Genomic DNA, 15,571 nt, shown 5'->3' with positions numbered 1-15,571 from the left:
TACACGTAACACATTTTTGTTGCATATGCACTAAATTAGTAAGCGGCAAACATTTAGTTCCCAAATGCTTACCTTTTTAACTCAAAGAAATCGCCTTTATAACATATTTTTACATTTTTATTGAATGAAACAAATTGGAAATATCTACTATGAAAAGTGAACGCGCAGCACATAGAAAAACGAGTGTTGCCATAATATTTTAGACCACAAAAAAAGTTTTTCAGCAGCACACATATATAAAGTGATGTCAATTTATTGAAATTCGTAATGTTATAGGGAGCATAATTTTTTATATTGTGCAAAGTGAAATTATGGCGCTGCAATATTAGCTAAAAAGAGCTGTAAGTAAATATATCATAACGACGTATAAAACTTACATATATTCATTGGCAACCACTTTTTCTTGTTGTAAGTGGCTGCAGCTGTCAACTGCTTGCTGAACAGCTGTCATTGCGGTTCCACACTTTCAGCCTTCCCCTTTTGGCGAATTTTACTTTGGGTTTACTGTTCGTAGCTAAATGTCAGATGTTTACTTAACATAGATAAGGAGAAATGTAGGAGAAGTGTTTGCTATTTTTGTTTTGATGGCAGTTTCGTTGTTAAGCACAGGGTTGTTACTAATAGAGTTTTGCCTTGCAATAGTTGTCTGGAAAGAACGCTGTTATAAAATTAATAAAATTTTCCAGTATAATTTTTTATGTCTGATTGTTTTGGAAACAGAAAAATTCCAATTAAATTAAAAATATGATATGTTGCCGATACTACAATATTTTGTGATTGAGAATAACTTTTTTCTACATATTTATAAACTTGCAGTGTACCGGAAATGCAAAAGAAAATAAATGTCAACAATACAATAGTCAGTGCAGGAATATCTCTGGTTAGTATTTTATAGTGCAAATTCGTTATGCGTTTTCGCAAAAATTATTTAAAATTTAAATAAAAAGGGGAAATAAAATTTAATATAGAGTTTCTCCTTCTTCTAAACAATTGATCTCCTTGCTATTCGTGGTAACCCAATTAACGGTAAATGCCTTCTACTGGAATAAGTTTATTTTCAGCATTGCATATCAATCCTAATTTTTTTTCATACATTTGTTATATTTATATACATATTTGTTAATAACACTGATAAATGGATCTTGAAGGTATTATTTAAATTAAAAAGGTCATACATTATTAAAACAACTTTGTCAACAATTTATATAACTAGACCCCGCCTCACCAATTATTCCCTTCACACCGATCACTATAAGGGATTGTAGTTTTGATTTTGATGGTGTTGCTGATCCTGACGATAACACCACGCTTACACCATTGCTTCGTCGCTTAAATACCGTACAAAATATATTAACGCCAAAATCACTACTACGAGCTGCAGCAAAATCACCAGCCAGAACACCAACAGTTATTAATGGTCGACTTGCGCCACCACAATTGCAACAACACTATAGCAAATCGCCACAACGCCGTGGTTCACCATTGGTTGGCTTTCGCCGTTTGCGTTCACCGCATACATCCAACGGCCTTGGTGCTTTCTCGACACGTCTCGAGGTGCCAACGCAGCACAATCTTGCTGCAGCGAATGGTGGTTGTTGCGCTAAAAATAATTCGACAGTTAAAAATTTAGCTGCTCGACGTCATTGCCGGCCATTAGGTTTGAAGGAGTTGCAACGGCGCTATGCAAAACCGTTTGAAGTGTATGCTGTGCCGAAACCACTAAGTCCACGGGTGGGTTACTTATTGCGGCGTGTAGGTATGATTAAATACAGATCGATATTTCAAATGGAAGAAGTGGATTATGTAGTATTTTGTACGTTGAGCGAAGGTGATTTGCAGCAGCTTGGCATTTCGAATGCCGATGACCGGGGCGAGATATATAAGGCAGTGCTGCTGGCGGATGTGCTTATTAGAGATTGGTTGTGAGCGTATACATCTCACTATATAGTTTATAAGTAAATTAAGTGATGCAAGAAGTATTTGTTTTAGAAAATGTACTTAGTGAAATAATTAGAGAATTAATAGCAAAATAATAATGACATTAATTTGGAAATGAAATATCTTTGTTGTTACAACATTAAATATTCACAATTCATTGTTGGTTACAGACCCAAGTTCATCGGATGTGTAAACCGATTGACTTTTTTTAACAATGTTTTTTTTTTTTTTTTTTTATCAAAAACTTATATGTATGTATTTATACAGCACCTACCAATGACGTGATTTTGACACGTCAATTAGTTAAAATTGACAGCCGGTTTTACGTTACCAGAACTGACCCGGATTTAATCCGACCACGGACTGTTCTTTCGGCTATCTAACCCCGTTTGAATCGGTGAATTTTAGTTTAAGACCCCCCAGACCCGTGCTGGCATTAAGCAGGAATTTTTCTGCTGCATTTGCCCTTCTTCTTTCAAACTCCACTTCGGTTAGGTGTAATATGTGCAAAGAATGGATCCATCTTAAGACCTGCTCAAGCCTTAAAACACACAGGGAGTGGTCCACAAGGCCCCATCCTGCAACGCACTACCTCGACACTTGTTACTCCGTCTACTGATCACTCAAATTCAAACAGGCTGTAAATGATGTTACCATTAATGATGAGCATTATAACACGATGTTGACCGCATTTTTCCCGGCCGATCTCTCTTTCCAACAAGATGGTGTGCCACCAAGATCATGCGATTTAACGCCTCTAGATTATTTTCCGTGGAAATATGTAAAATAAAACGTTTACGCCAATCAACCAGCAACACTTGATGAGTTCGAAAGGCAACAGTCAGCGCAATATAATCGATGTTTCAGCTGAAGTTCAGCACAGGGTCCTCAAAAATTCACCTAAACGGGTGGAGATATGCAAATCGAGCTGTAGCGGCTATTTGGCCGACATTAGGTATTTTATTTCAATTCAATATCACGTCGTTTTGACGGTAGACTCTATATATACATTACTAATACAAATTCTAGTATTTTGTATCAGTGGGAATTTGAAATTAACTACTAACTGTCCCCAAATAGTTTAGGAATACTGTCGACCTGATAATCCTTAGTCCGATGCAAGTTTGGCATGTTTCGGTTACTTTATTATAAAGGCTGAAAGTCAAGGTCTACTTAGTCCTTCTTCTTCTTCTTTTTCTTTATTGTCGTAGACACCGCTTACGCCGCATATATTGGAGATTCCAAGTGTACGCAGGTCCTTCTCCATTTGCTCTTTGCAACACAGTGGAAGACCTTCCTCGTCCCTGCTTCTGCCGGCGGGTACTGCGTCGAATACTAACAGAGCTGGAGTGTTTTCGACCACACGGACGACATGACCTAGCCTGCGTAGCCGCTGCCTCTTAATTCGCTGAACTATGTCAATGTCGTCGTATAACTCCTACAGCTCATGGTTCCATCAACTGCGGTATTCGCCGTTGCCAATGCGTAATGGATCATAAATCTTCCGCAGAACCTTTCTCTCGAAAACTCGTAACGCCGACTCATCAGCTGTTGAAATCGTCTATGCCTCGTCAACATATATGTAGCAGGACGGGGATGATGATGGATTACGTAACCAGAACAGACGGATTTTTCATCAACAACGGGAATGATGAGTGACTTGTCGAATTTGGCCTCAGTCCGAAGTAGTACCTGTTGGCAAGAGTTATGCTGCCTTGGATTTCGAAGCTGACGTTGTTGTTGGTATTAATGCTGCATCCAAGACGGGCGAAATTATCTACTATTCTACCTACTTAGTCCTTATGCAGCTATATTGCACTCACATAACCAAAATATAACCAAAAGATATACAAACAGCAAAACCCCCCTTTTCAAGGTCATTGTAATCACTTTTGCATTTGAAATTCCAAATGCATACATTTCATCTAATTTCATCAGAATATCAAATTTTATTCATTTATTTTATTTGATTTTATTTTATTCCATTTGAACGCATTTCAATCCAATTAGTTCGTGACATCTAAATCTCTAATTCGTATTCGGATTGAATTTTTTACCTTGTCATTGACTCCTTTCTTAAATAACAATAACAACAACGAACGATAGCAGTTTGCTAAATGCAGTAATCACAAACAAACAACAACAACAATATCTAATACACAAGTAGATAGTCAAATGTAGAAGTTCTGTGTGTGTGTGTGCATTTACATACATATGTGTGAGCAACTGTATGGCGTCAGCGATTCTGGCGGATTTAGATCCCACCAGACTGGATTCAGCAGACATTGTGTAAAACTTGTTCTACACGCTCTTGTGACTTTGCCAATATAAATATAAATTTGTGTTAATTTTTTCTTTTCATTTTTATTTTGCGTTTAATTTTTTATTGACGTTTTTTTAATTATTTTTTAAAATTATTTTTAAAATTTTTTTTTAATTCGATTCCCACTTTGTTCTATCGATCCGCCGTTTGCACAGTGCGAATGGCTTTAATCAAAAATTTTACAGCAGAATCAATAAACAAATTAAGAAACGAGTTTTTGAAAGCTGCGAGACAAAAAAAAAGTGCTAATAAGAAAAAAAATTAAAAATTAAATTGTCGAAATAGCAAAAAAGAAAAGCAGACAACGCCAAACAAAGGCAAATCAGCAATTTGCTTGTATTTAAAAATCGCAGCGTTAAAAAACAAAAAATAAAATATAAACAAAATTCGAAAACTCGTTTTGGAGTTTTTTGAACTTTTCGCATTGCTGCTCTTTAGGCCTAGAGCTATAAATGTTTTATGCAAATTGATAAAATTTTTCATAAATTAATAAAGCAAACAACTCTTAGATAGCGCTGAAATATTAGAAATTTGTAGAATAAATGGCGCTGCAGTAGTTTCGTTGTTTTGCAAGTCGGCACCGATGCGTACAGTCAAGGTAAGCAGATCCTCACTCAAGTTAAGGAGATCCAGCAAAAGGGGATCCACCAGCAATTTCTAATTTTTACACTGTCATTTGGAAGTAATATCGTTCATTGCTAAGCAATATTCATCATAGTCAACGCGCAATGATCCTTAAATATTTGTATCTTTCATTCCAAGCAGCTTCACGGAGGTCTTCAGCATCCCAGCGTTTTAACCATAAGCGGTTTCGTGCCCTTTCATGCAGTTTCTTTAATACTACATACATTTTCTATATATTTCTAATATCTCATTTAGTACTAAAAGACTCATTGAGGTTTCCAAGTAACTCAGAGCTTCCTAGTTCTAAGATTCCATTACTTCATTGATCGCGATATCTAATAACGCTTTTTCCAGATTGCGCAGAGTATAGTTAGGTCACTATATTAGACAAATAAAAGAGGCTTGAGGACCTAAGGTCTATTGTGCTCTCTCATAAGTCACAAACGACTCACCTAGCTCCAGCATATTGATAAATTCCAATATACTTCTAGGTGCTATTGAGGCGATGTGATTCATATTTCAAAACACGAATTCAAGGGCCTTTCTCCTGCGCCTACAGACTGCCGTGCATTCATAAATTTCAGGCTTCGTGTCGCAGAACCGGCAATTTGCACAAGAAGCTAAGCTCTTGTTATATAAGTGCTTCTGAGCTTACAATGGCCAATGTAGAAAGCGACAAGTAGCTTGAGTTTGTCCCTTGGGACGTTGATTACATATTTAAACCTTTTAAGATTGTAACCACCCATAGCAACTTGGCAGGGCGCATGCCACTTTTTCATCCTTGCGGAGCAGTTCTTTTATGGTATGTGGACCAACCGCAAAGAATGGTTCTGGCCCTACCATGTTGGTGGATGCTGCAGGTGAACTCATTTGACAGTTCATTTCCGGCTATACGTTTCTGACCGAGCATCCAGATAAGGTGCACTTGGTTGCGATCTGATAGACAGCCGTTCTATACATTCCTGTAACAAAAGCGATTTAATCTCGTACGCAGAGGTCGCTTTAAGTGCCGCTTGACTGTCGCTAAGTATAACAATGCGTTCATTGCGACAGTTGCTTTGGAGTTTGATTTCTACGCACCGACTTATGGTAAAGACCTCCGCTTGGATTATGCTCGGAAAACTTAAAATAGTAGAGAGAATTTGGTGCGAGGTCCTCCGACTTGAAGAGGCAGACGAGCTTGAAAGCTGAACTTCTTAATGAAGTTTACACTTTTGATAATGTTATCTCTTGCGAGAAGAGCCGCTGGTAAGATATCATCTTACCTCTGCCCAATCCTTCTGCTGTCATTTGGAGTAATGTGTATTTAGCTAACTGACTGATTACTAGGTGCAGCGGTGTGAGTTCCAGGATGACTTCAAGTGCCGCATGGCACCCGACAAACAGATGCAGGCGAGTCGTTGCAGCTTCGATGGTTGAAGTCCTACCGAAGTCTGCGATGCTTTCAAGGCCCAAGCCACCGCTCTATATGTGATAATCGCTCGCACTATCATTCTTAAGCTTATTCACTCTAGTCATTTATTCCCACACTTTTTGCGCTCCACATTTGAGTAACGGTATAAGGTTAGTCACTTGTTTCCGTTTCGAAATTTATTTAGGGAGTTTAGTGGTCCTTTGTTTATAAAGCTGCTCAAAACTGAGCTTTCTTTGCCTTTCAATAAAATGTATTACATCTTAGAAGTGTGTGCTACATAAACTAAAAGCGATCTACATTTGCTTATGCTTAATCTGATGTTGAAAGCGAACATGTTTTGGGTTCTGGTAAAAATGATAAGACACAGTTGTTAGTCAGAAATTTTGACCCCTCAGTCCAACCAAAGTTTCAGATGTCTTGTTTCGATGTCAGACTCTGCTGCTGTTGTTATTGCTGTTGCGAATATAGATACCATTTTGGGGAGATAGCAATATTTACTGTCATTGCAATTATTTGACGAAAGGTTCAAGAAACATGGGAAAACAGGTGTTAACTCGAACTTATGGACTGCGATTGTGATGTGTTTCTATTGCAAAGATGTCATTCCCTAATAATCGAGTCAATGAAGGTGTCATTAATAGGTCCACATTGAATGGCGTTCATTACTCTTCTGAAGTTTGTCTCCACCGAAATTACGTATGTCGGCAACATATTGTACGAAGGCCTCTTGCTCTTCTATTAGGTGGTTTCGCTCCAAGTAGATGGGTGCATGTTTGCCCTAAATACAAAATTAATTTATATTTTATACTATCCAACGAAACTTATGGTTAGATTCATGAAATAATATCTTGTGCTCTCTATATATATATATAGTTCTTCGGTTTTTGAGATATTGATCTGAAATTTCTTTTTCTCTTCAAGAACCTACTAATTTATCAGAACCGCCGATATCAGACTACTGTAGGATACAGGTGCCATACAAACTGATCGAACAAAATTAAGTCCTAGTATGGTATTGTCTAAGGTATCAAGCTAATAGTACAACATTCGAAGAAATTGTACAGTTTGGACCCCTATAGCATACAGTATACCGGTCAAACTGACTGATACAAATTAAGTTCTTGTTGGAAAACTTTTTATTTTACAAGATATCTTCAGGCATTTGGCCATAGCGCAAGATAACGCTAGAATCTCCGAATATTTTCAACAGATACTATAGGCAAAAGACTTTTTAATTTATATTTCGTGCGAAAACCCATTCGTGGAAATATTTTTTTGTCTAGGTTGGTATGACTGTCAGTGACATTTGTGCTAAATGTCTGAAGTACATAAAGTGCATTCGGCGATTTTTACGATGAGTTAAATTATTCAACAAAGCATTTCTATCAAATTTTGTGTGCGGAATTAAATTCTGGTGCCGAAACGTTTAGAGTGTTTTTGGTTGGTACAAATTATTCAAAGAGGGTTGGGAACGCCTTAACGATGAAACCAACATTAACTAATGTTGAACACCTCAAAGGAACTGGGACTTAAAAATCGAGGATTAACAGTCAGAGCTCGTATCGGGATGATTGAAATATCGGCAGGATGAGTGAAAACCATTTTGAAAGATCATTTGGGCCTAAGAAAAGTAAAGCACGATTGGCTACAAAATCACTCATTTTTTTTGAAAAACAACGTCGCGTTAACCTATGTGAAACAATGCTTCCCGACTACGTGGATGTTATGAATCGTGTTATTACTGGCGTGGAGTCCTTGATCTATGCTTACGATCCGAAAACATACGATCAGTTGGCCGAATATCGATCAAGGTGATCAATCAATCCAAAAATCATGGTTATGTCAACAGTTTTCTTCGATTATAGAGGTGTAGTGCACTCCAAATTCCTTCCTAAGGAATATCATTTGAGTGTTATGGGTCGTTTGCGTGATGCTATTCGTAAAAAGAGGCCGGAATTATGAGCCGACAACTCTTGGTTTTTGCACCACGATAATGCACCGTCGCATACTTCATTGATTCTTCGTGAGTTTTTCGCCAAATTTTCATCCAATATTGTGCCGCAACCACCGTATTCACATGATTTAGCTCCGTGTGATTTCTGGCTATTCAGCAAACTTAAACGAACGCTCCGAGGAAACCGTTTTGAGTCAATTGAAGACACTACGCGCATTGAAGGCTATTCAGTGTCAGAGCGATATTAGACGATAAATCTCCAAATCTTTATAAGTGTGTTGATGGTGGCAAATCAGAGAGGAGTCATGTAAGGTCCAATAATTGCCCATTTTCAAACTCACTCTAATATTGTATATTTTTTTAAAGCTGAAATTTTTGCTTTATAATTTTTTGGCTGATAGCTACAGTGTTGCATTTATGACCTTCTCATTCATGTGAGTTTCATTTTACATAAATTACAGATTAAATATCTTTCAAAAACATTTCGAACATCTCGCTGAACTTCTCACCTTTTCTTCACAATCACAAAATCACTGCGTAATTGTTCAGTTCAACGCGTTGGATTTCTGCTTAAAACAAGTACTTCTAAGCAAACGATTAATATTCAAATCAGCTGCTTAAATAAATATAATTGCTTAGCTGCTTTTACATGTTTATCAATACCTGTGCTGAGATATTTATATATAAAATCCATTTGAATGTAGGTATTTGTACTTTTTTGGGTCTCTGTGTTATTGGGCATAAGCGACAACCTTGACCGTGGCTTTGAATTGCGGTGATTGTGATTTACTTAGTAATCATAACGAGTTTTAAATCGATTGGATTAAAAAATAAAAATATATAAATTCCTTTGTAAAAAAATATGAACAAAATTAAATATAAAATAAAAAAAAATTAAAAAGTAAAAATAAAAATTAGAAAAAATATTATAAAAAAAATAAAAGTAATAATTAAAATATGCCGCTCATTTTAGAATTTAGCGCAATAATGAATTTTTGCTAACAGTCGTGTATTATATACATATCTTTATATATACAAGTATACATAATACATATACATTGTGAAAATTGTAATTGTAATAGCCTTCATTGCGTTTTAATTGGCAGAACTGGTTTGAACTGTATTTTCATAGATTTGTAGGTCATTGCCTTTTGATTTAGACAGAAGGTTTTTTAACACAAATTTTTTGTTCGCCATAAATGTTGTTGTATATAATGTAAGTACGCATGTATGTATGTCTGTTGTTGCTTTTTATACTCTCGAAAAATGTTGTCACACATTACGATAGTTTGTTCACCTAACGGTTGTTTATAACACCTAAAATCAGCGATATTAAACTATTTTACACTACAGATGAAACTAAAGAGCTCGCTTGGGATTGGTTTAAAAATAGGACAATGAGGGTGGCACCGTCCACTTTTAGGTGGAAACTATTCAATCAAATTCAATGCGTGATGTTCTTATCTTACAGTGTGAAAAGGAGCGAAATCGGATTTCCTTCGCTCCTACTTTCCATGCAACATAATTACGAATATTTCACCTGATTGATTTACCTTACAGTACATAAATTTAGCACCAGTAATGGTAGCGGAATCTCTGGTAGAACCACTAGAGGTGAACTAGAGACTGATGTCCAGAGCATACTATGGAGAGAACACTTTTCCAGCCTGCTGCATGGCAGTTAAAGCATAAATCAGGAGATGGTGAACCCGATTCCTCAATCGATGACGATGGAACAGACGTTCCATTGCCCGACTATGAAGAAGTTCGAATAACAATTACTCCACTGAAGCACAACAAAGCGACGCGGGCCGATGGATTGCCGGCCCGGCAAACACGGCGGCGAAAAAAGGATGAGAAGCATGCATCAGCTTCTTTGCAGAATATGATCGGACGAAAGCATGCCCGACGATTGGAATTTAAGTGTGCTCTGCCTAATCCACGAAAATGGAGAACCCACAATCTACGCCAATTACCGCGGGATAAGCCTCATTAACATTGCATGTAAGGTTCTATGTGAACGATTAAAGCCCGCCGTCAACAAACTGATTGAACCTTATCAATGTGGCTTCAGTCCTGGAAAAGCAACCACTGACCAGATATTCACCATGCGCCAAATCGTGAAAAAGTCCGATGAAAAGAGGATTGACACACACCACTTCTTTGTCTATTTTAAATGGCGCTCTAAAGCACAGCGAATTATCAGTACCAATTGGCAGTGGGGAATAGACATACTAACTAACTGTTAGGCTTCGAGGCACATATAAAACCTCTGCCGTACTTTGGGTCTGGTTGCAACACAACATATTCAACTGACAAAGTCTCAATTCTTCCTGCATTCGGGTTTTAACCACAACCACCACGATACTCTCTAAGAGGTCAGTTAGCATGAGTAGGTTGGAGCGAACTCCAAGGGCTCCTGCTCCCCGCGGTATCAGAATTAAGTTTCCGGTCAGACCTCCGAAACTATTACAAGTTGAGCTTCTATACTGCTCTGGACTGGTGACCTTTGGACTGGACCAGTCCAAATTACACGCACACAGCAGTCACACAAGTGTCTAACCCTAATTCTCAATTAAACGCCTTCACCGCCTAAACAATTCACGCGCAAACGACACCAACTTACCACCCAGATCCATAATGCCCGAGTACATCGGGTATTCTGCAATTACATGCACCCAGTTTTCTACCCCCGCCTACTAAAAAAATGCATTCAGAGGCCCATGTAGAAAACCCAGACTCAGACAAAATCTGAAGTCTGGGTTACCATCAAACCCAACGTCTCGAATGTGCTTATAAGTTCAGAAGACTATTGTCTCAATGGTCTTGCCTCCTGCACCTGACCCAGTCATTCTGCAACAATGACACACTCAAGCCCTTCTTAACCTGAAAGCAACACCGCACTGTATGACAATCAGATCAAAAGGGGGTGCACTTAACAAAACCTGCATATCATTCGTTGAGACGGTGTGACATACAGACAAATATGTCAGCATCTTACAATGCTGTAATGAGAGGAGTTTTTGGCACCCCAAGACTGTCGTGGTTGCTTCCCACCATAGAACGGATCCATAAGGGGCACAGGCCCGAACAAGACACGATATATGGTGCGAACAGCAAGACGTCCAAGACCCCAATCAGCGGGCAGCCACGAACCACTCCGATCTCTACACTCCCATGTCACTGTGGACAGTCATAACTTCGAAATCGTAGATAATTTTGTCTATCTTAAAAGCGCAGCACTAACACCAATAACAATGTCAGCCCCCTAATCCAATTCAGACTAAATCTGGTCTTCGAACTGAGTAGGCAATTGAGAAGTAAACTCCTCTTTCGACGAACAAAGGCCAAATTATACAAGTAACTCATCACCTACGTCCTGTTATGTGGTGTAGAGGCATGAGTGATGACAACATCTGATGAGTGGTCGTTACGAGTTTTTGAGAGAAAGGTTCTGTGGAGGATTTATGGCCCTTTGCGCATTGACAACGGCGAATAAATCAGTCAATGGAACGAAAAAAAGAAGAATTTACGTCTTATCTCTCATCTTAACTAAGTCGTTTCAGACTTCAAACTACAGTGAACTTCATTTTTTCTGGTGTTACATACGTTTGTAACCAGTCAAACACCAGTCACTTTAAGCGCCGCTCTCAGTAAACTTTTACCACCACCCATTAAGCACACTCACGCTCATCAACTAGCTACACACCCTGCTAAAAGTCAGCGGCCAACAAGCGCTCATGCATGCCTTCGCTTGCCGACCTCACACAAGCCAGCACATGTTGTTGCGTATACGTAACATGAATTTCAACTTCATCACAACGCAACATGGCAACTCTGCGCCGAGCATTTTAGTTAATAAAATCACAAGCAACGATTCGTTGAGACTTCAGTCGCAATTCGTGCTTCGTCGTGTCAACAGCAGCACAAGCAGCTAACCAACAAATAAGCGTTAAGCATTTAGCTAGTTTGCAAGAGCAACAAAAACAACAATAACGGTTGAATAAAGTCGAAATTTAAAGCGGTTAAATAAAAGGCAAACACTGCGTGTGGCTAACGAAAAGAAAAAAAAACATAAATAACAACAAAAACAGCTAGTAAGTGCTTAAGTGCAACAACGAAAAAAAAAACAAAAAAAATCGTTAGTAAAGTGTGAAAATAACCCATAATAAATACGTGCAACAACTACAACAACAACAATAAGCGTTTGAAAAGTGGCAAACGGAAATTGGTGCAACGTGAAGTGCGAAAAGTAAGAAAACGAAAAAATAAAATAAATAGCGGGTAAATAAATCAACAACAACAACAACAAAATATAGCAATAATATTGAAAATTAATACCTATACGCAGCTACATACATATGTACATATTTATATAGTATATTGTATAACAGCGGCGGCGAGTGGCAAGGCAAGCAATACAACACCAACATTACAACAACAATGCCAGTTAATATTGTGGCAACAACAGCAAATGCATTTTAGGTTTTTTTCCCATTTTTGCGAAACTAATTGCAACAACAACAATAACACTAACTTGCCGTTGAAGGTGTGAAACCAACACAGCCACTCCCCTCCCATTTACCCTTCGCCTGCTGCAATGCCCGTCATTGCCTTTACCGCCTTTGTTCTTATTTCCATCAAGCACAACTATAAACATATATGTATGTGTGCGTGTGTTGTGGCTTTTGTTTATATAAATTCTTATTTGCATTTACATTAGTGTGCCTGTTTGCTTTGGCTATGTGTGTGCGCGCGTATCTTTTGTTGTTGTCACGTGCATTAGTATTTGTTTGGCATTGCGTGGTTCTACTTAAGCTGTTGGTAAACAGTTGATGGCATTGCTGCGGTTGCAGGTGGATTCGTGCTTGACTGCTATGTTGCGGCTGCCGTTGCTTACTGTCTTTGTTGTTGTTATTGTTGTAGTCGTTGTTATTGCGATTTTGTTCTGTTGGTGGCGCGACTTTGGAAACTTAACTGACCACTAAACCAGCGAGCGTAGCGACAAAGCAGTCAAGCCAAGTCAAGAACAGCGCGCAACAACAACAACAACAAGCAGTGTGCTGAAAATAAATGAAAACTAAAAACAATTCATTCTAAGTTTGTTGGTTTGTTTTTGTATGGTTTTGATTGTCTATGGCCAAAGTATCGATTGCAGAAATTACTGGTTTACTGTTGCTCACTGACTTTGAGTTGTTCTGCGTGGCGTGTTGGTGTTGCAAGTGGATTTTTTGTTAATGAAATAATCGAATTTTGAAATCATGTTCTAATGCAAATTATTATGCTAGATATAGTAGGGTGTGATTGCGGAGTGATTGTTTTTTTTTTTTTGATTTATTGAATTTTCATATGAAAATTAGTATAACTGTGAATATTTAATTCTTCTTTATTGGCGTGGACTCGAAAAGGAATATTTAATCAATACTAATAAATTCACATATCAAATAAAAAAATTAAAACATACAGTGGTTATTTAATTGTTACTTATGAATTGAATTTTTAAATAGAAAATATTGTAATTAAAATAGAAAGTCTGAGAATGAATGAATAAAATTAACTATTAAAAATAATAATTAAAAAAATTTATCAGTTAAATATTTAAATTATTTATATAAAAATAAAAAAATATAAAAATAGGTTTTTTTATTAAAAAAAAATATCGGAAAACAAACAAAATAGTTTATATGTGCTTAAAATATATAAAATAAAAATATTTAATAAACACATCGTTTTGAAAAACCGTCTATTACAAAAAAATTAGTACAACTGTGAGCTTTAAATAAAATTAATAAAATAAAATATCAAATTAATAAAAAGTGAAATATACTAGGAAAATTAAATTAATAGTGATCAATTAAAATTTCAAATTAAAAAATTGTAATTAAAAGAAAAAAGTCTGGGAATGAAAAATCCAAATTATTTAAAAAAAAATTAAATAGTACAAAATTAAGAAGTTTGCGAATTAAAATTAACTTTTGCTGCATAAATTTAGGAATAATAATAAAAAAATACAAATTGCCATATTATATAAAAGAAAAAAAAGAGATTTTGTAAAAAAAGCAAAAAGCAATTGAATTCAAAAAAAAAAAAATAAATAAAAAATAAAATATGTTAAAGAGAAAAGTCTGTGAAATTAAAATTAAGAAATATGTTACTGAAATTGTGTTTAAAAAAAATTTTATGAGCAATAAAAAATAATAAATTTATAAAATTAAAATTTTTTTTTGAAATTGTCCTTTAAAAATATTTATATTTATTTATGAGCAATAAAAATATAAATTATTTTCTAATGTATATTGCATTTAAATAAATATAGACGTGTTTATAAAAAAATTAATGATTGGCCATAAAATAATAAATCTGAGAATGAATAAAATTAATAAATTTTCTTATATAAATTGTATAATAACTTTATAAAAAAATAATAAAAAAAAGCTTTTTTACAAAAAAAAAACAAAAGAATTAAAAAAATTTTTTTGGTGTGTAAAAGAGAAAATTCTGGGAAAGAATCAATAAAATTAAGTATAAACATTAATAATTAATTAATTAAATTATTAAAAAAAAAAATAAAAAATATAAACATAAAATTAAAAAATAAATTTGCTAATTGAAATTGTGTTTTCAAAAAAAAAAAAAAAAATATGAGCAATAAAAAATATAAATTTTTATATGTATCAATATTGCATAGGCGATGTCATAAAAATAAATTAATGATTGAAAAAAAAACAAAATATTTAAATGTGCTTAAAATGTGTATAAAAAAACAATATTCAATAAACACATAGTTTTAAAAACCGTCTTTACACAAGTTCGAGTTGTTTCGAAAAGCACAGTTTTTATTAAAAAGATTAAACAAAACAAGTAATAGATAAATAACAATAAAATTGAAAATTAAATAATTAAAAATGACAGATTTTGATAATATTTTTTAATATCTACTCAAAGTTTGTATAAAAACAATTAAAGTTTAAAAACAAGTTTCATTAAAAAAATTGAAAAATAAGTAAATGAAAAAAAGTTGAAAAATACATAATTTAAAATAACAGATAATAATATTTTTTAATATGTTTCTACTTAAAATATGTGCGAAAATAAAACTATAAAATCCACAATTTTAAGAAAGTTAAAATTCTTTATAAAAACAAAAAAGTTTGTTTAAAAATTATTATAATAAGAATAGAACTTTGTGTCAGTGTAAAATTAAATTTTTTTACGACTAATTACAAGTACAATTTTGCAAACCATTTTTAATAAAAAATAGAAAAACACACAGTCATAAAAAATAAAAGTTTTTACTAATTTAAAACTAAAAAAATAC

General features: G+C 35.3%; 2 protein-coding genes across 2 annotated transcripts in view; both read left to right on the top strand.

Annotated features, from left to right (window-relative positions):
• Positions 1 to 1,064: 1,064 nt before the first annotated feature.
• LOC126761400 (uncharacterized) lies at positions 1,065 to 2,058 on the top strand. Its single transcript, XM_050477518.1, has 2 exons — positions 1,065 to 1,148; positions 1,214 to 2,058. Exons 1-2 carry the CDS (start codon positions 1,136 to 1,138, stop codon positions 1,924 to 1,926), a joined length of 726 nt encoding a protein of 241 aa, XP_050333475.1. The 5' UTR covers positions 1,065 to 1,135; the 3' UTR covers positions 1,927 to 2,058.
• A 10,526-nt stretch (positions 2,059 to 12,584) lies between these two features.
• Positions 12,585 to 15,571, top strand: part of LOC126762825 (Ig-like and fibronectin type-III domain-containing protein 2) — a gene marked incomplete at its 3' end in the record, with an annotated part of 186,653 nt that continues 183,666 nt past the window's right edge. Inside the window, exon 1 of the mRNA XM_050479867.1 lies at positions 12,585 to 12,802. The remainder of the gene's footprint in view (positions 12,803 to 15,571) is intronic.

This window comes from Bactrocera neohumeralis, chromosome 6 (assembly GCF_024586455.1).
Source record: "Bactrocera neohumeralis isolate Rockhampton chromosome 6, APGP_CSIRO_Bneo_wtdbg2-racon-allhic-juicebox.fasta_v2, whole genome shotgun sequence".
NCBI lineage: Eukaryota > Metazoa > Arthropoda > Insecta > Diptera > Tephritidae > Bactrocera > Bactrocera neohumeralis.
Note: the sequence above shows the minus strand (reverse complement) of the source record. Positions and strands in the feature narration are given on the sequence as shown.